The following is a 17,044-nucleotide window of genomic DNA, read 5'->3' as shown; positions in this document are numbered from 1 at the left end:
GTATCCGTTGGTCAGATGAAACAAAACTAGAGCTCTTTGGCCATAGAGATGTTGCCTATGTTTGGAGGAAGAAGGGAGAGGCATTTAATCCAAAGAACACCGTTCCCACAGTGAAACATGGCGGTGGGAGTATAATGCTATGGGGATGTTTCAGTGCATTTGGAACTGGGAATCTTATCAGGGTTGAAGGAAACATGAAAAAGGAAGACTACCAGAAGATTTTGAAAAATAACCTCAAACAGTCTGCAACAAAATTTGGTTTGGGTCGACGTTTTGTATTCCAGCATGATAATGACCCAAAGCATACCTCACTTCTGGTAAAGAACTACCTCCAACAGAACAAAGTGAAAGTCCTTGACTGGCCTGCACAAAGCCCAGACTTGAATCCAATAGAAAATCTGTGGGGGACACTGAAGTCTAGAGTTCATGCCAGAAGACCAACAAATCTGGAAGAGCTTGAGAGATTTGCTACAGAAGAATGGGCTAACACTCCTCAGGAGACATGCTTGAAACTTGTTGAGAGCTACAGTAAACGACTGATGGCTGTTATCAAGTAAAAGGGTTACACTATTGACTATTAACATCAGAGGGCTAATAATTTTGACCTCCAAGCTTTTTTTATTTTTGATTTTAGTTGTGTTTCTGTTTGTATTACAAACACTCGAAGCTTCCTGAATAAACTGTTATGTTTAAAAATTATGTGTTGACAAACACAAAATTCTTTATTATTTTTTAAAGATATTTGTACTGAAAACAAAAAAAGAAAATACTAAAATAATTTAATATCAAGTAAATTAAGTCTATAATTAATAATTTTTGTAGTCCAAATTCGCACACCTGCATTCAACATTATTATATGAAATGTTTCTTGTGCGCCAAATCAGCATATTATAGGGATTTATAAAGAATCATGTGGCACTGTATACTGGAGTAATGATACTGAAACAGGAATAATATATACATTTTAAAAATGACTGTAAATATAACAGATATTTTAAACAGAAATAAATCTCCAGCCTCCTCCGAGGGGAGAATCCCGAGGTGTTCCCAGGCCAGCCAAGAGACATAGCCCCTTGAGAGTGTCCTGGGTCTTCTGGTGGGAAATGCCTGGAACACCTCCCTAGGTAGGCATCCAGGAGGCATCCAAAACAGATGCCAGAGCCCCTAGTCCCAGGTGAAAGAGCTCCTCACCCTATCTACGGTGCGCCCTGGGTGCGCCCTGCCACCCTAAGAAGGAAAGGGTGCGCCCTGCCACCCTAAGAAGGAAACTCATGTTGGCTGCTTGTATCCAAGATCTTGTCCTTCTGGTCATGAAATTTTCATATTTATATAATTTATAAGGTGGCGACGCAGTGGCACAGTGGGTAGCACATTCGCCTCACAGCAAGAAGATCGCTGGTTCGAGCCTCGGCTCAGTTGGCTTTTCTGTGTGGAGTTTGCATGTTCTCCCTGCGTTCGCGTGGGTTTCCTCCGGGTGCTCCGGTTTCCCCCACAGTACAAAGACATGTGGTACAGGTGAATTGGGTAGGCTAAATTGTCCGTAGTGTGTGTGTGTGTGTGTGTGTGTGTGTGTGTGTGTGAATGACTGTGTGTGGATGATTCCCAGAGATGGGTTGCGGCTGGAAGGGCATCCGCTGTGTAAAAACTTGCTGGATAAGTTGGCGGTTCATTCCGCTGTGGTGACCCCGGATTAATAAAGGGACTAAGCCGACAAAAAAATGAATGAATGAATAATTTATACGGTATTTTTGATCAAATAATTGGAGCCTTGTCAAACAGAGGATACTTATGGCAGAAACAATTATTTCCAATCCCAAATGTTTAAACAGTAAATGTTTATCCACCTTGAGAAGCAGTTCATCACCTCAAAGGAAGCTTTCATTTCCAAATAAACATTTTACTGAAAAAAATGCAACTGCTTTAACATCCATGACATTTCCCTTCCTCGCAGATGCTCAGAAACACCTGGGTCTGTTTGTCATTCAGCTGAGAGAACCAAAGCTGAACCCTTGAAACTTCATCTGGAGGCCAGTCAACATCTGCCACACAACCATCTCTGTCACACACACATACACTCACTCGCTATAAATAGCTTGTTCAGTCACCTGCAAATGTTTATCTCCACAGTCTCAAAGTGATCGACTTTAAACCATCTAAATGTTCATTCAATAAGATGTGACCTTCTCAGGTAAACTCCAATTGACTAAACTCAATCAAAACAAGCTGCAACATCTGTCATGAACGCAGGATTTGACCTGGTTCATACGGCAGAGGGGATTCAAACATTGTATCACCCTCAATGGAAAACTGTTCTGAATAAAAAATGATAAATAAATTGTAATAAACACAGTAAGGAGAAGAATATGCAGAAAAAATATCCCACCATAAAAGGAGACAAAAGAAGGCGCAAGAAAAAGTAAACACTTTTCAGTGGAAATACATGCACATGACCAGCGGACTGACCAACATTATGACTCAACCTGGATCTCTAAGTTCAGTATTTAGCTGTTTTTCTTCTTCCTTTACCAACATTTCATTCCTCCAGCATCTCATCTCCCTGGCTTACATCAGTTCCTCAGCATGATTGTCTTAACAGAAACGTGCTTGAACAGCGAGAGAGGAAAAGACTGGAGGTTTTTTCTTTACTCACCAGGGTACTGGTTGTTGTCGAGGTCAGAATCTCCACGAAGGGTGAATCCAAAGCCTGCTGGGATGCCAGATGAGGCCCAGTCGCCTTTCAGCACTTGAGAAGCCTGTAACATCAGGCCGGATTTCTGCCCATTATAGATAAAGACTCTGCCACCACGATCCTCCCCGGCGAATGGAGCCCCAATAGCCACGTCTGGGTAACATGGAAAAAATATTTGATCAGTATACTACATAACCTACGCGATTCTAAACACATTCCGCCTATAGAAGCATGTTTTTGCCATTGAGATCAAATAAAAAAAATTAAATAAATACATAATTTTGCAATAATAGTAACTAAAGCCATAAATTGTGAGATATTGTCTCATTATAAGAAAATTTAATGGTTTCAATTAAAATTCATTCATTTATTTTCCTTCGGCTTAGTCCCTTTTTTATCAGGGGTTGCCACAGCAGAATGAACCTCCAACTATTCAGCATATGTTTGACGCAGCGGATGCCTCTCCAGCCGCAACCCAGTACTTGGAAACACCCATACACTCTCATTCACACACTACAGTTAATTACCACATGTCTTTGGACTGTGGGGGAACCGGAGGACCCACGCAAACAAAGGGAGAGCATGCAATCTCCACACAGAAATGCCAACTGGCCCAGCCAGGACTTGAACCAGCGACCTTCCTGCTGTGAGGTGACAGTGCTAACCACTGAGCCATCGTGTCGCCCTCAATTAAATTTACAAATCAGAAATATAAATAGACAAATGTGAGATGTAGGGCCTTTGTTAGCCCAAACTGTCTTTTTGGTGTATCATGATTTAATAATTGTGCAGTGAAGAATTACTATCAAATGTTATGGGAGTATTTAAATGAATTGGGCAAACGTGATTTACTCATATTTGTGCTCCTCAAATTATTGGTATTTATGCCACTGGTTTTATTTAACACACAATAAAGCACAGATTAAATTTTACACTTGAAATGGCTGCAGATGCTGTTGCTATAAGAGGCACTGCAGAGAACAGAGAGTGCATGGTAGAAGGAAAAATATTTTTTTCCACACATATTAGGTTATTTGAAATGCGAGGAAAAGGGACACATAATTTGAATACATTATTGTCTGCCAAGCCATGTTGTTTTTAATTTGCTTTAGGAATTGAATGACAACTTATCTAGGAAGATTCATGCAATGTAATGTCTATCAAAACTTCTTGCAACCATTCATTTTTGGTCCTCCAGCTCTTTTTAATGTACTGGGATTTCACAAGCCGATTTTTCCTGTATTATTTGTGGTCCAAATTTTCCAGAGACAGTGCCGTATTTCAGTTCTCTCATTAGTGTCCCATGAGAACGAGCTAATCAAGGGTTTGATGTAATTAATACTGGTCATTTTCTAAGCACCCTCACATATTTGTCTAGCCCCCCTTCCCCTAGTAAAGAACAAAAGTCAAGTCAATCCCCCACACATTATGACCACCGACCCTGCTTATGTAATGTAAATGAGATGTTTACGAATGTTCTTTTTAATCTACATGTTGTCAGTAAATCACCAGCAGAAATATGCACACCCTTTAATGCTGTTTTTGAATTGCGTTCTCACTCAAATTTGCCCTGTTTGGTAAATCAATTCAATTATGTCATATTTGTGAAATATAAAGTTAGATATATGGTTGTGTTATTTAATGATTTGCCATGTGTTTAAAGATTTTAAATGCAAGATGTGGAGGAAAAGATCAGCCTGATGCAAAGTGCAACACTTAAATTTGTAAAAACTACTAAGTTAACTTGATTCCTTGATGTTGTCCCAACACAAATCAATTTTGTGGAGCCCAAAATTTCGTACAGTAAATATTTTTACAATTTTACCTAAATAAGTAATTTAGGGTGCTTTCACACCTGTAGATTAATTGTTTTGTTCCCAAACAGGGATTAAAATTATTACAATGGTGCTCTTTGTTGTTGATGCGGTTCCCTTTCTCACAGGTACGTTTCTAAATTGAAATGCTCCGCTGTCATGCATCCTTATTCAATTTATGACGAGCAATAAGACATTATAAGTAAAAAACTGAGCTATAATTTTGAATGGTGACACTTACAGACATCATCCCCAGATAAATCAGACTTTCTCATACATAGTTATTGGCCTGACTTATGCATTATAGGCTTAACATTATAGAGAGAAATAAAAGATAAATCGGTTCGCCAGTTAAAATGTTTGGTCAGTTTTCCTAACGGATCAACAGCTCTCGTTAATAGTTCAACATGCTATCACTTTCATATTTGAAATTAAATGCACATTAACCGGTATGAATGATAACATCATGCCAATATATATATATATATATATATATATATATATATATATATATATATATATATATATATATATATATATATATATATATATTTCCATAATGCACTGTGATAAAGCCTGGTTTGTTAGTTTGTTGGTTCATATTGCTCTCTCACTACAATCGATCCGCTCTGGAGTAAACTTAATTTGTTTCAATCAAGCCAAGACCACCTCATTTAGGTGATCTGGGACCGATTGTTTTGGCGCAGATCCAAGCACGATTACTGGATTCACATATGCCAAATCAACCGTGCTAACTGGGAAAACGCACCAGGTTCCGAAAAAAAGTCTAGGTGTGAAAGCACTCTAAGTTGCATTTTGATATTTAAAGTTGTAACAATTAGATATATAGTTATATACACAATTTATGAAGTTAAGTTACAATTGAGAACGTGAGACGAACAACCGTAAGTCCAAAAAATAAGAAATGAAAAATGAGATAACCATGTGACATTAATTGTATGTGTAAACTTTGCATATAGAAAGAGTTTGAGGATATTTTTGTGTGACCAAAAGTCTGCATTTTAAATGCATTTTAAAAATGTTATCTCCTTAGAATTAAAAAGCGTTTGTTGTCTACAAGTAAAATAAGAATAGATAATGTTCACAATCCAAATGAACAAATCTTGAAACTCAAAATTTGAAAATATGGATTTATATGGTTCTTCGTCTCAAGGCCTCAATTTAAGATATAATGTCTAAATCGCAAGATGTTATTATAAAGATATAGGTTTCCATTCTGTGAGGAAAAGTGTGATATGGTTTCATTAGCCAGATGCAAAGTTAAAGAGTGAGGTTTTTAAAGTCCTGCATCACTTAGAATCTCCATACCCACAGCTCCAAGAAAACCAGGATCCACACTAAGTGCTTTACATTTGGCTGTGCTCCAGGTCGTCATTTATCATTTTTTATTGATTATTTCAGCGCCTGCTACAGCAGAGAGGAACAGAGCGATGCTTTCATGTAGAAGAACAGAGGAGGATACTGAAAAAGAAACTGATGATTTACACAAAGCTCCGCAGGGATCGAGAGCTCTTTTCTCCTCGGCACCAAGGGGCTATTACAGAACAATAACAGACTCATGCACAAGCACAAGTCCAAGTCCACTTCTACATGGCCAATAAATCTCCAGGGTAGGGTTATCTGTTCAAGTGCTCCTCCTGCCAGCGCCACTGTTCAAGTCATTAACCTACATTTGGGCAGCGATGCATTCACACAAGGGGGAAACTACAGAACCAGAGAAATGCCCATTTAGGGGCAGAGAGGGAGAGAAACAAAGGGACTAAGGGGATGTTGGATAAATAAAGATCTGCATGAAAGAGATCCACAATTCTTTGCACGACTTCTAAAAAGTGACCAGGGGTGAATGAATGATCTGGAAATATTGATGAATTATGAGTTTGATTTGATTTAAAGATGTTTAGTAATGAACTATCATCTTCAATATATATGCAGTTTAAGGCAAGTGATGTTACACAGAGCAAATAATTTTTCAAAAATCTTTCTTAATAAAAGTCTAATTTCTTCAACTTAGACTCATTATGGATACGTACCCCTGTATACATTTCTGGACAGTGTAAAATACATCCCAGGAGGTACGTTTTTAGGCAGTTTTTGTTTTCGTGAATCCATCAGAGGCCACAGAGTATGCTTTTTCAGATCTCAAATTTCTCTTGCACGTGCAATTTGTACCTGCTGTTCTAGAGTAAATCCACCAGAGGCTGCTGTCGACTGACTGACTGACTGACTGACTGACTGACTGACTGACTGACTGATCACGCCACCCACCCACCCCTTCCCTAAACCCAACCAATAGTGTTTTCAAAAGCAATCTAGAAAAAGAAAAGCCCTCCCGGTTACCTGATTTCTACCACATTTTCGGATCTTACCACGTTATCACCCTGTTATTTACTTGTTCATTTATTTTTTTTACCTTTTATTTTTGTTTTACCTGCTTTTTGGAAGCCTTTTTTGACCATTTCTTTAACTGTTCATTTGCTGACATATGCACCGAGCCACTGGGCAAACTGGTAATAGCCGTTCACACGAAGGTAAACAGTGAGCTGGTGGCGCAAAAAGAAACAGAAGTCGTTGGCTGTGTCATACCGCCCTGAAGCTTTGATTTTAAAGACAAAATGCAGCCCTATATACCTATATACACATAATTCGTGCTCTCCAGAAATGTATATGGGCAATGTATTCACAATGAGCCTGTGTTGCGTTTCTTTAAGTTTAGCTAAAATAAAAAACTTTTTTTACGTATTTAAAAACCATTTTAAAGGTTAATATTGGCTTAATACCGCTTAAGAATTAATTTTTTTTTCTCAATTGGCTATAAATCAAACTACTGTTGCCCGATGACTTTTCTATTCAACCTAACTTGCCTAGGGTGCTTTCACACCTGTAGATCGGTCGTATTGTTCCGAAACAGGGATTAAAACATTTATTTTATTATTAACAGGAATTAAATGTTTTACAATGTTAATTTTTGTTCATGGTGCAGCTCGCTTTCACACGGGAAAGTTTCTAAATGGACCAAAATAATTCAAACAAGTCACATGCAAGTAAACTCTCCTTACATTGGTCACATGGAAAAAAATATCAAATCATAATTTTAGCCAATTTTCCAAACAGATAAGCTATCGGTAATATTTTAGCATGCTTTCACTTCTGCATTTGACATGAAACGCACATTTACCAATACGAGTGACATACCACCCTACTCATAATTCTATCTTCATATAGCCAATATAGCAGAATTATTAGCCCCCTTTTGAATTTTTTTTTTCTTTTTTAAATATTTCCCACATGATGTTTAATAGAGCAAGGACATTTTCACAGTATGTCTGATAATATTTTTTCTCCTGGAAAAAGTTATATTTGTTTTCTTTCGGATACAATAAAAGCCATTTTAATTTTTTTAATGAACCATTTTAAGGTCAAAATTATTAGCCCCTTTAAGCACTTTTTTTCGTAGGTCTAAAGAACAAACCATCTTTATACAATAACTTGCCTAGTTACCTTTACCTGCCTAGTTAACCTAGTTAAGCCTTTAAATGTCACTTTAAGCTGTATAGAAGTGTCTTGAAAAAATATCTGGTAAATATAATTTATTGTCATCATGGCAAAGACGAAATAAATCAGTCATTAGAAATGAGTTATTCAAACTATTATGATCAGAAATGTGTTGAAAAAAATCTTCTCTCCATTAAACAGAAATTTAGGTAAAAATAAACAAGGGGGCTTATAATTCAAGGGGGCTAATAATTCTGACTTCAACTGTATATGGCTATTACATAGCCATAAAGCACTGTGATATAGCCTGGTTAGTTAGTTGGTTGGATTGTTTTGCTTTCTCACTACAATCGATCCACCCCAGAGTTTGTTTCAATCGAGCTAAGACCACCTCATTCAGGCGATCTCGGACTGATTCATTTGGTGTGGATCCGAGTGCAATTGGGGTTTTTTACATATGCCAAAAGAACTGAGCTAACTGGGAAAACAAGACTAGGTGTGAAACCTCTAAATGTGAGAAAGTCTAGGTTTGAAAGCACCCCTAACTTAGGTTAATACCTTAAATTGTACATTAAGTTGAATATCAATATCTTGCAAAATAACTAGTAAAATAGTATGTACTCTCATCATGGCAAAGATAAAATCAATTGTTAAATTATTATTTTTTTAAATTAGCAACTACTTTTATAAACCAAAGCAAACAAATAAAAATAGCATAGACAACAAAATGACTAAAACCAATAGGGCACCAATAGAGATGTTAAAAATAAATATTTTAAACAAAATTTAACTAGGAATTTATTATTTTTTTTACAATTATCAGTATGGTTGCTTGTAGTTTGACTTGACACATGTTCTTCATTCAGTTCATTAGTTTGCTTGCACTGCTTGTTACATTACTATTTGTTTGCAAACCTCTCTCTTTTGTATAGTTAAAATCAAAAGATAAGCTTTGCTTAACCACTCTTAGGCTATATTAAGTAACATATGCTCTATGTTATTATGTTATTATGTAAAACTGATCATTTATAAATCAGATAACTAACTGTGATTGAAATAAAAGTTGCAGAAACAATATGTACAATGCAAGCAACTGATCTGACGTAGAATCCATAGTGCATCCAGACTTTTGAATTAAATAGGAAGCAGTTTTGTCCTGTTGCATCTTATGGTTGCATCTTATGGTCACACTGTAGACACGACAACTGTAATAATGAGTTACAATTATAATGTTGTTGAGCATAGTTGTATCTGCTGATAACCTCGTGAGCAGCTGGATTTGGCCCACAGGCCAGACTTTAAGTATTGCGATCTACATCCTCACTCTATTATGAAAACCACTGATGAACGCCAAAGATTGGAGGAAAACAAAAGGATAAATGGATACAGAATAGAAAAAGAGAGCGAGTCCATGACTAATAACAGATCTGAGAAGAATGTGTGCTCATGGAAATCTTCTAAGCTAAGCAAACCGTTTTGAGGTAGACTGCAAAGAAAAGTTTAATTACACTTAGAAAAATAAAATCATCGCCACAAGAAAGGCCTCATTTCCGTCCACCAGACCACCATGTGTATATGTGTGTGTGAGTGGGAAGTGTGTGTGCACGTGCGTCAGTCTATGTAATAATGCTCTGTTTCACTGTTTCTCTTGAGTGAGTTCCTCTCTATAAATATCCGCCCCATGTTTTTGGTGTTTCTTGATCATTTCCTTTTCCTGTTTTCTGTCAGTGGGCACAGTAGTTGGCACAATGCCCAAAGACCCTCAGCATTAATAGCCTGATGGTTGATGAAAAGGAAAGTATAATAGATATGAGAGCGAATTTATTATGACACTTTACGAGACGCTTAATTGTGTGGCTTGGCTTTAAGCGACTGCATACATATACGACATGCCACAAGAGGAGAGAAACAGACATTTTACAGACATGAAAAACCACTACGACCAAAAATAACAGACAAATATCATAACGACATTATCATAGGGGCTGACCTCATTCCACTTTTTGGCAATAATTGAACTGAATAATAAACTCAGATATGCATTTTTATTGTAAATTAATTGCTATATCCCCTTACCAACCACTTTATTAGATAAGCTTTTTAATAACACAAATATCTAATCAGCCAATCACATGACAGCAAATCTCCTCAAAAATATTCAGTAGATTCAAAACTAAATACATACTTAAAATCCAATAATTACATTTGTACATATACACATATATATATATATATATATATATATATATATATATATATATATATATATATATATATATATATATATATATATATTTACATACTTTCAGGCTTGACTATTGAGATACAGGCAGTTCATTTCATGTTTAAAACCATTACCATGCTATCTATAACTTTTTTTTTATCCAATGCAACATATTGGTATGCGATTTCAGTAATTTCAGTGGTGATTCCTTACATAAAATTATTACTTTTCATATTTTAAAATAAACTGTTAAATAAGATTCAATGTAGACAATGTATATGTCACGAACACCAGTGATTCAGGTTTGCAGATCGCTTGCAAACATGCACTCTGTCACCTGAATTACAAATCCCGTCATGCACCTCACACACACACCTGTTTCCAGGTCACTGGTGATTACAAACCTAAAGACTGATTACACAGACTATATACAAAGCTCACATTCCCTCACACATAGCTGAGTTTTGTTACTGGTACACTACAAAGAGTTTCCTAGTCTAGCCTTTCCGTGTTCCTTGACCCTTGCCTTGTTTTTGTTGTTTGCCACCTGTTTCGACCATTAGGCAAATGACTTGACAACGCATATGAATTTGCCTTTTTTACGTATCCGTTTGCTCCTGTGATTGACCATTACGTGTCTGATGATTCTAAATAAAGCTGCGCATGGATTAAAACTTCATTGTCACATGATTCCCCCTTGGTTACAGTATAAACAGTATGTACATATTTTAATGTTAAATAGTATGAATGCTGTATAAGGAAAATGATAAAATATTTATACTCAATGCTACTTCTTTAAAACACTCGTTATTTAAACTGCAAATGCTAACCACAATAAAAAAAGAGTAAATTATAGTTTTCTTTAATTGTACATTTCTTAAATGTTATTCTTATAATATCAAATCCAAATATAAGATAGAGCCTCTACATACACCAGTCAACAAACCCTTACCAAAATAATTAATTAATTTTAAAATGAAACCATTTTATTATTCACAAAAGACCTGGATTAAGTTAAAAACCTTTGTTACAAGTCAACTGAGAACTAACTGAGCAATTAACTTAATGTAAGTTAACAGTAAATGCTTAAATGCAGTGCTTTTAATGCTTTTAATGCAGTTCTGAAGGCAAAAAAGTATACATCGTTTCAGCATCAATATCACAATGTGCACATATGGAATAGTCGCATCGCAAAGATATGCGATGTCCAGACTAAATTGTAGTTGAGCAGGAGCTTCAGATATGTATTTAATCACTGTATTTATATGCAATTTATGCCAAAAAAAAATAAATCTTATAATTTTTGTGTTGTTTCTAGTCCAAAAATATACATTTCTAAGCTAAAACAAGATTATAGCACGCACAGACAGATCATTTCCTTAAAACAAGCAAAAAACTTGTAAAGATTTTTTAAAAAATATTTGGACTAGAAACAAAACAAAAAGTGAGAAAAGCTTTTTTTGCATTGTGATTATTCAATTTCTGTACACGAATACTGTTAGACTCTTCAGAAAACCATCAAATAGAGCGATTCAAACCATTTTCTGAAAGTGTATTCATATCGTTATATTTATCACAGAAAAATAAAATATCGCAATATCACATTTTTCCAATATTGTGCCGCCCTAGTCCAAATCACTTCCTGCAAGATGTACCTAATAAAATGTACAGTTTGTGAGTGTTTGTCACTGGAATGACAAAACTGTACAAACCAAACTCACAGCAAAGCAACCCATTCAATTTAGCTGTACAGCTAATTACACGACAGGATAATTCATGTAATAGAAATAAATCACCCACATGTGACAAGAGTCCTTTCCTCACATTAGTGCTGCCATATGGCCAGTGTAACAGAGATACAGCATGTGATATCAGATTCATTATGACTATATCACATATTGATTAAACCATAATTCTCCAAAACACTTTAACAGCATCGTCTCATAATGTGATACTTCTTTAAAGCCATAAAAAGTGAACACAGACCTATAAATAATCCACCAAGCATACAGTAAATCAAAGTGAGTATCGTTCCCATATAGTTCTTGAAACACACAGATATTATAAATATAGAATACTTAAGCACACAGAATACATATTTCTGTAAATCAGAGGATCAGGTGGCTTATGACTCATGTATGGATATCATATTCTCATCTAACTTTCATCCAAATCAGTGCCAATTTAAAATTACAGTGACTGATCAGATCATGTTGCAGAAACATATGGAGCTGATTTATAGATTACACGTATGCAGGCCTGCACACACACACACACACACACACACACACACACACACACGCGCACGCGCACGCGCACGCGCACGCGCACACACACACGCACACACACACACACACACACACACACACACACACACACACACACACACACACACACACACACACACACACACACACACACACACACAGATCTGTACAACAGCAACTCTCAGTTTCTAACCATCCTAATCTGCCTGCAGTGATGAAGATGATATGCGGGTGATTAGTATGGTCTGAACTCCACCCATGAACACCTGTTTTCTTTCAGATACAGGATGAGCTCTTGAGAAAAATCATAATAAACAGAGAAATGCTGCCATGATTGGTCATGAGATTTGTAAAAAAAAAACTGAGAGGCAAATCTAATTATTCTTTTCCCAGTTTGTCAAGCAGACTCTAAAAAATAAACAAACAGCCTAGCAGCAAGACTGTTTATAATTAAATGTATTGCTGCAAGATAAAAATGATCACATATTATTTGAAATATATATTATATAAAAACATAAAACCTGGTGAGTTTTTTAAACCATTTTGCACATACCATTTGCATAAAAGAATATTAATAATACTCATATTTACAATTATTTTGTTTCATATTATATTATATTATATTATATTATATTACATTACATTACATTACATTACATTATATTATATTATATTACATTACATTACATTATATTATATTACATTACATTACATTACATTATATTATATTATATTATATTATATTATATTATATTATATTATATTATATTATATTATATTATATTATATTATATTATATAGAAATGTAATAATTTTTGCATGAAGCATTGTAAAACAATAGTTATTTGCAGTTTATTACCAAGAAAGTCGCGCAGGCAATGGTCACAAACAGGAGCATAAAATAGTTCAAAAAGCAAGGTCAAAAACAGGCGAAAGGTAAGGATGGCTGATGCAAAAATAGCGATTCAACAAAATGTCGAGATTCTGAAGCGCAAGTGTTAAGAAACACTGCACTAAAGTATGATCCAAAACACCAGGTCACATGACTAAAATTATTCGAAGCACCCAGGTCCTGTGACTAAAGCGTTTCAAAGCATCTAACATTTCAGAAGCACTTCGAGATGGTTGTTGCTGATCAGATATGGTTGAGGCCAGAAGTTAATAAGAATGATTTATATTATTTACAAAATTTCTCATTTATTGTATTTTATTAACATCTACCCCTAACTCAACCCTAAACCCAACCGTTACAGAAATGTAAAAACAGTAGTTATACTGAGTATTATCTATGTTATTTGTTAAATTACCCAATTAAATGTATTTTGTTAACGCCTATCCCCACCCCAACCCTAAACCCAACAATCACAGTACTGTAAAAATATTAAATATCGTTATACAGTGTTACAAAAATGATGCTATATTGATGTGTGTATCTGCAGCTGTATCCTATCAAGACTTTACCTTTCGAGACCTGGCGAATCTGTGTTAGATTTACAGGGTTGGGTTCTACAACATAGGGTATAATTCCTCAATTTGTGTAACTGTTTCTTTTCAGAATCTGTTTGATAATACATGACCACTAGGTGTCACTGTAGAGTGGGATTTCGAAACGTTTCAAAACTATGACACATTTGCTTCGACTGTTTCAGTGTTTCATGAAGCGTCGCTCCGCCCACCACTAGCGAAAGGTCAAGCTAGGCGAAAGCTTTAAAAAAACACTGCACGACTAGAAAAAGAAAACCGCTTTGTAATGTTAGCAAGTAAGCAAGACTCAGCAAAGTGTCTGTGAAAGTGAGTGGTATATATAGTAGATGTAATCAGTGAATATGAGTTTCAGCTGTGTGTGTGTGTGTGTGTGTGTGTGTGTGTGTGTGTGTGTGTGTGTGTGTGTGTGTGTGTGTGTGTGTGTGTGTGTGTGTGTGTCCGAATTATTGTCAGCTTTGACGGGAGCTGATGAGTGCAAAGAGTTCTGGAAGTTGTAGTTCGGTAGAAATACCAGAAGTAATCTTCAGCCAAGAAAATACAGCTGCTGGCGATAAAAACAGTTATATGTATTTATGTATGATTTGATTATATTTTAAATATTTAAATATTAATAGATTTTATATATAATAATATTTTTATAGTTATTATTTTTGCAATCATACTGGTTTGACCAGCAACAAGAATATTTACCAAGTGACCTCAATTTGAAGTCTCAACAAATCAGCGGTTAACACCCAACTCTTCACAGGAACATGCAGACAAGGGCAACAAATCACAAATTTTTCCCTTCCTGACTGCCTAAGAACTGAAACTTCTATGTATGTGACAGAGAAGCAGGATATCCTACACAAAAAAGCAAGTAGGAAATGGGTGTGAATTTAACTTCTGCCTAATCGACAATAGAAAAAACCCACAATACATGCAAAACAACAGCCAAAACGTGCATTAAAATAATTACTTACCAAGATAGCCATCCTGGTTGATATCTCCAAGAGGAGCAATGGCACTTCCATAGCGGCCAAACAGGTGCATTCCAGTGAGTGTGATGGGAGAAGAGAAGAGAAGCACATCTTCTTGCAGATATAAATAAACCCGGCCCACCTCTCGAGGCTTACTCTCAAACTCGCGGTCCATATAGAGTGGAGCTCCAACTAGCACATCGTCTAACCTGAGTAAGCACATAAAATCACAAACATGATACAAATCCATTTTTTATGATACAATACATTTTAGTGTCCCATAAGTCCCATAATTATTGGTGCTTACTTGGTACCAAATAGAAATTTCCTCAATATTCTGACCAATCCATTTCAATTGTCAGGATGTCAGATGAAGGATAAAGGGATGATCCTTTCAGCAATAGCAATATAGGTTGGGCATGACAAATTCTAGAAAATCTAATCTTTTTCAGAAGGAGGGATTGTTTACATATTGCATCTTTTGCATGCATGCTTAAGTTCTCAGCTTCAACTATTGTATGTACTACACCAGGGGTGGGCAAACTCAGTCCTGGAGGGCCGGTGTGCTGCACAGTTTAGCTCCAACTCTAATCACACACCCCTGCTTATAAATTTCTAGTGATCCTGAAGACACTGATAGGGTATATGCCGAGCTAGTGCTGTTCCCATGCTGATACACTTCCGGTGACCTGTTATTGTGAACTTTTTTCCATTTTATACGGTTCCTTATACAGCATCGATGTTGTAATGTCATTAAAATACATTCAGTTAAATAAACTTTAGCATTTATTTGGTTGCTCAAGCGTAAAACGAGACAAAAAGCTGTTTACTCGCACGCGCCCGTCAGAATCAGCAGGCTAACGCAGAAGCTCTATTGAATATACTGGGGTCAAATAAATGCTTATATTATAAAGATATGGCGGGGGAAATGTAATTTATTGCAGTGCTTCTTGTACAATCTGAGACCCACTTTAAATCGGATATCACTCAGCTAGTGGAGATCGCTGATTTTTAAAGAAAACAGACCTTAAACTCACCGGATTTTGCATTGGCATTCAATTCGCCGGAAGCGCTTAACCCAGGTTACTGGCAAATTAAAAGTCTTATTAGCATGCTTCGGCATATACCCCATTAGCATGTTCAGGTGTGTTTGATTAGAGTTGCAGCTAAACTATGCAGGACAGAGTTTGCCCACCCCTGTACTATACACATTTCAGTATTAATAGTATACTAATTACCTCAGACTCAAACATGGGTTGTCTTTGTTTTCACCTTAAATAAAACAGAGCTACATCATTGGTTTTTCTGTGGTGGGTTCATGCGTTGTAAAATTAATAGAGGAAGTGGCATGCCTTGCATTTTCACATATGGTTTTAAATCCAATATGTAAATGGCCACTTAATCACAAAGTGTCTTGATATTTAAAATAATTTGAACTGAATGCTTGCTCTTCAGTTACCAAACCTGTTACCAACAGAAAAAAAAGGCTAGACTGACTTTTGTTGAGAAGCGTGTTGTGTGTTGACAGAGAACTTGACCAAAGTTTACTTTAGTTATGAAAGCAAGTTGAATTTATTGGGTTTAATGGCAAAAAAAAAAAAAAATGTTTGCCATGAAACTAGAGAAAGACTGAACCTAAGGTGTGTAAAGACGTCAGTGAAAGAGGATGTGTTTTGGTTTGGCTAATGTTTTTGCGATAGAATTTGGGCCTCTTATACAACTACATGGCACAGTGAATGCAAATGTTTAACAAAAGCTTCTTTGCCAACATGCAATCCAAACCTGAAAGAAAATCTCTGGAAAATCCTTGGTGACAGATATGGCTAAGAAACTACAGATGTGCTGAAGTCATTCAGTTGAAAGCTTTGTGAAAGCCTGTTCACTTCCTGCTCATTTAACACTGCTAAAATTAGTTGTGATCTTTCTTCATGCCGTGATCATTGTGGTTTTATAATTTTAATAACAGTTTTTTTCCCCCACAAATTATAATCTTTTTGTTGAAGTGTCGAGGTTATGTTGTAACATAAGCTCATTGGGAAAACATACCCTGGTGTGTGCTCTCGGACGGGTACTTATTGCTGCATTTTGTGTGT

At 36.1% G+C, this 17,044-nt stretch overlaps 1 protein-coding gene across 4 annotated transcripts in view; it reads right to left on the bottom strand.

The window, feature by feature from the left end:
• Positions 1-17,044, bottom strand: part of itga8 (integrin, alpha 8) — a 143,030-nt gene that overhangs the window by 91,473 nt on the left and 34,513 nt on the right. For all 4 annotated transcript variants that reach the window (XM_087287148.1, XM_087287149.1, XM_087287150.1 and 1 more), the window contains exons 12-13: positions 14,955-15,160; positions 2,651-2,842 (exon numbers count right to left, since the gene is read on the bottom strand). In XM_087287148.1, the coding sequence (XP_087143274.1) occupies positions 2,651-2,842; positions 14,955-15,160 (398 nt within the window). The remainder of the gene's footprint in view (positions 1-2,650; positions 2,843-14,954; positions 15,161-17,044) is intronic.

Source organism: Danio rerio, chromosome 16 (genome assembly GCF_052040795.2).
Source record: "Danio rerio strain M-AB ecotype USA chromosome 16, GRCz13ab, whole genome shotgun sequence".
In the NCBI taxonomy this organism is placed as follows: Eukaryota; Metazoa; Chordata; class Actinopteri; order Cypriniformes; family Danionidae; genus Danio; species Danio rerio.
The sequence above is the reverse complement of the archived record's forward strand: the minus strand, read 5'-3'. Positions and strand labels throughout refer to the sequence as shown.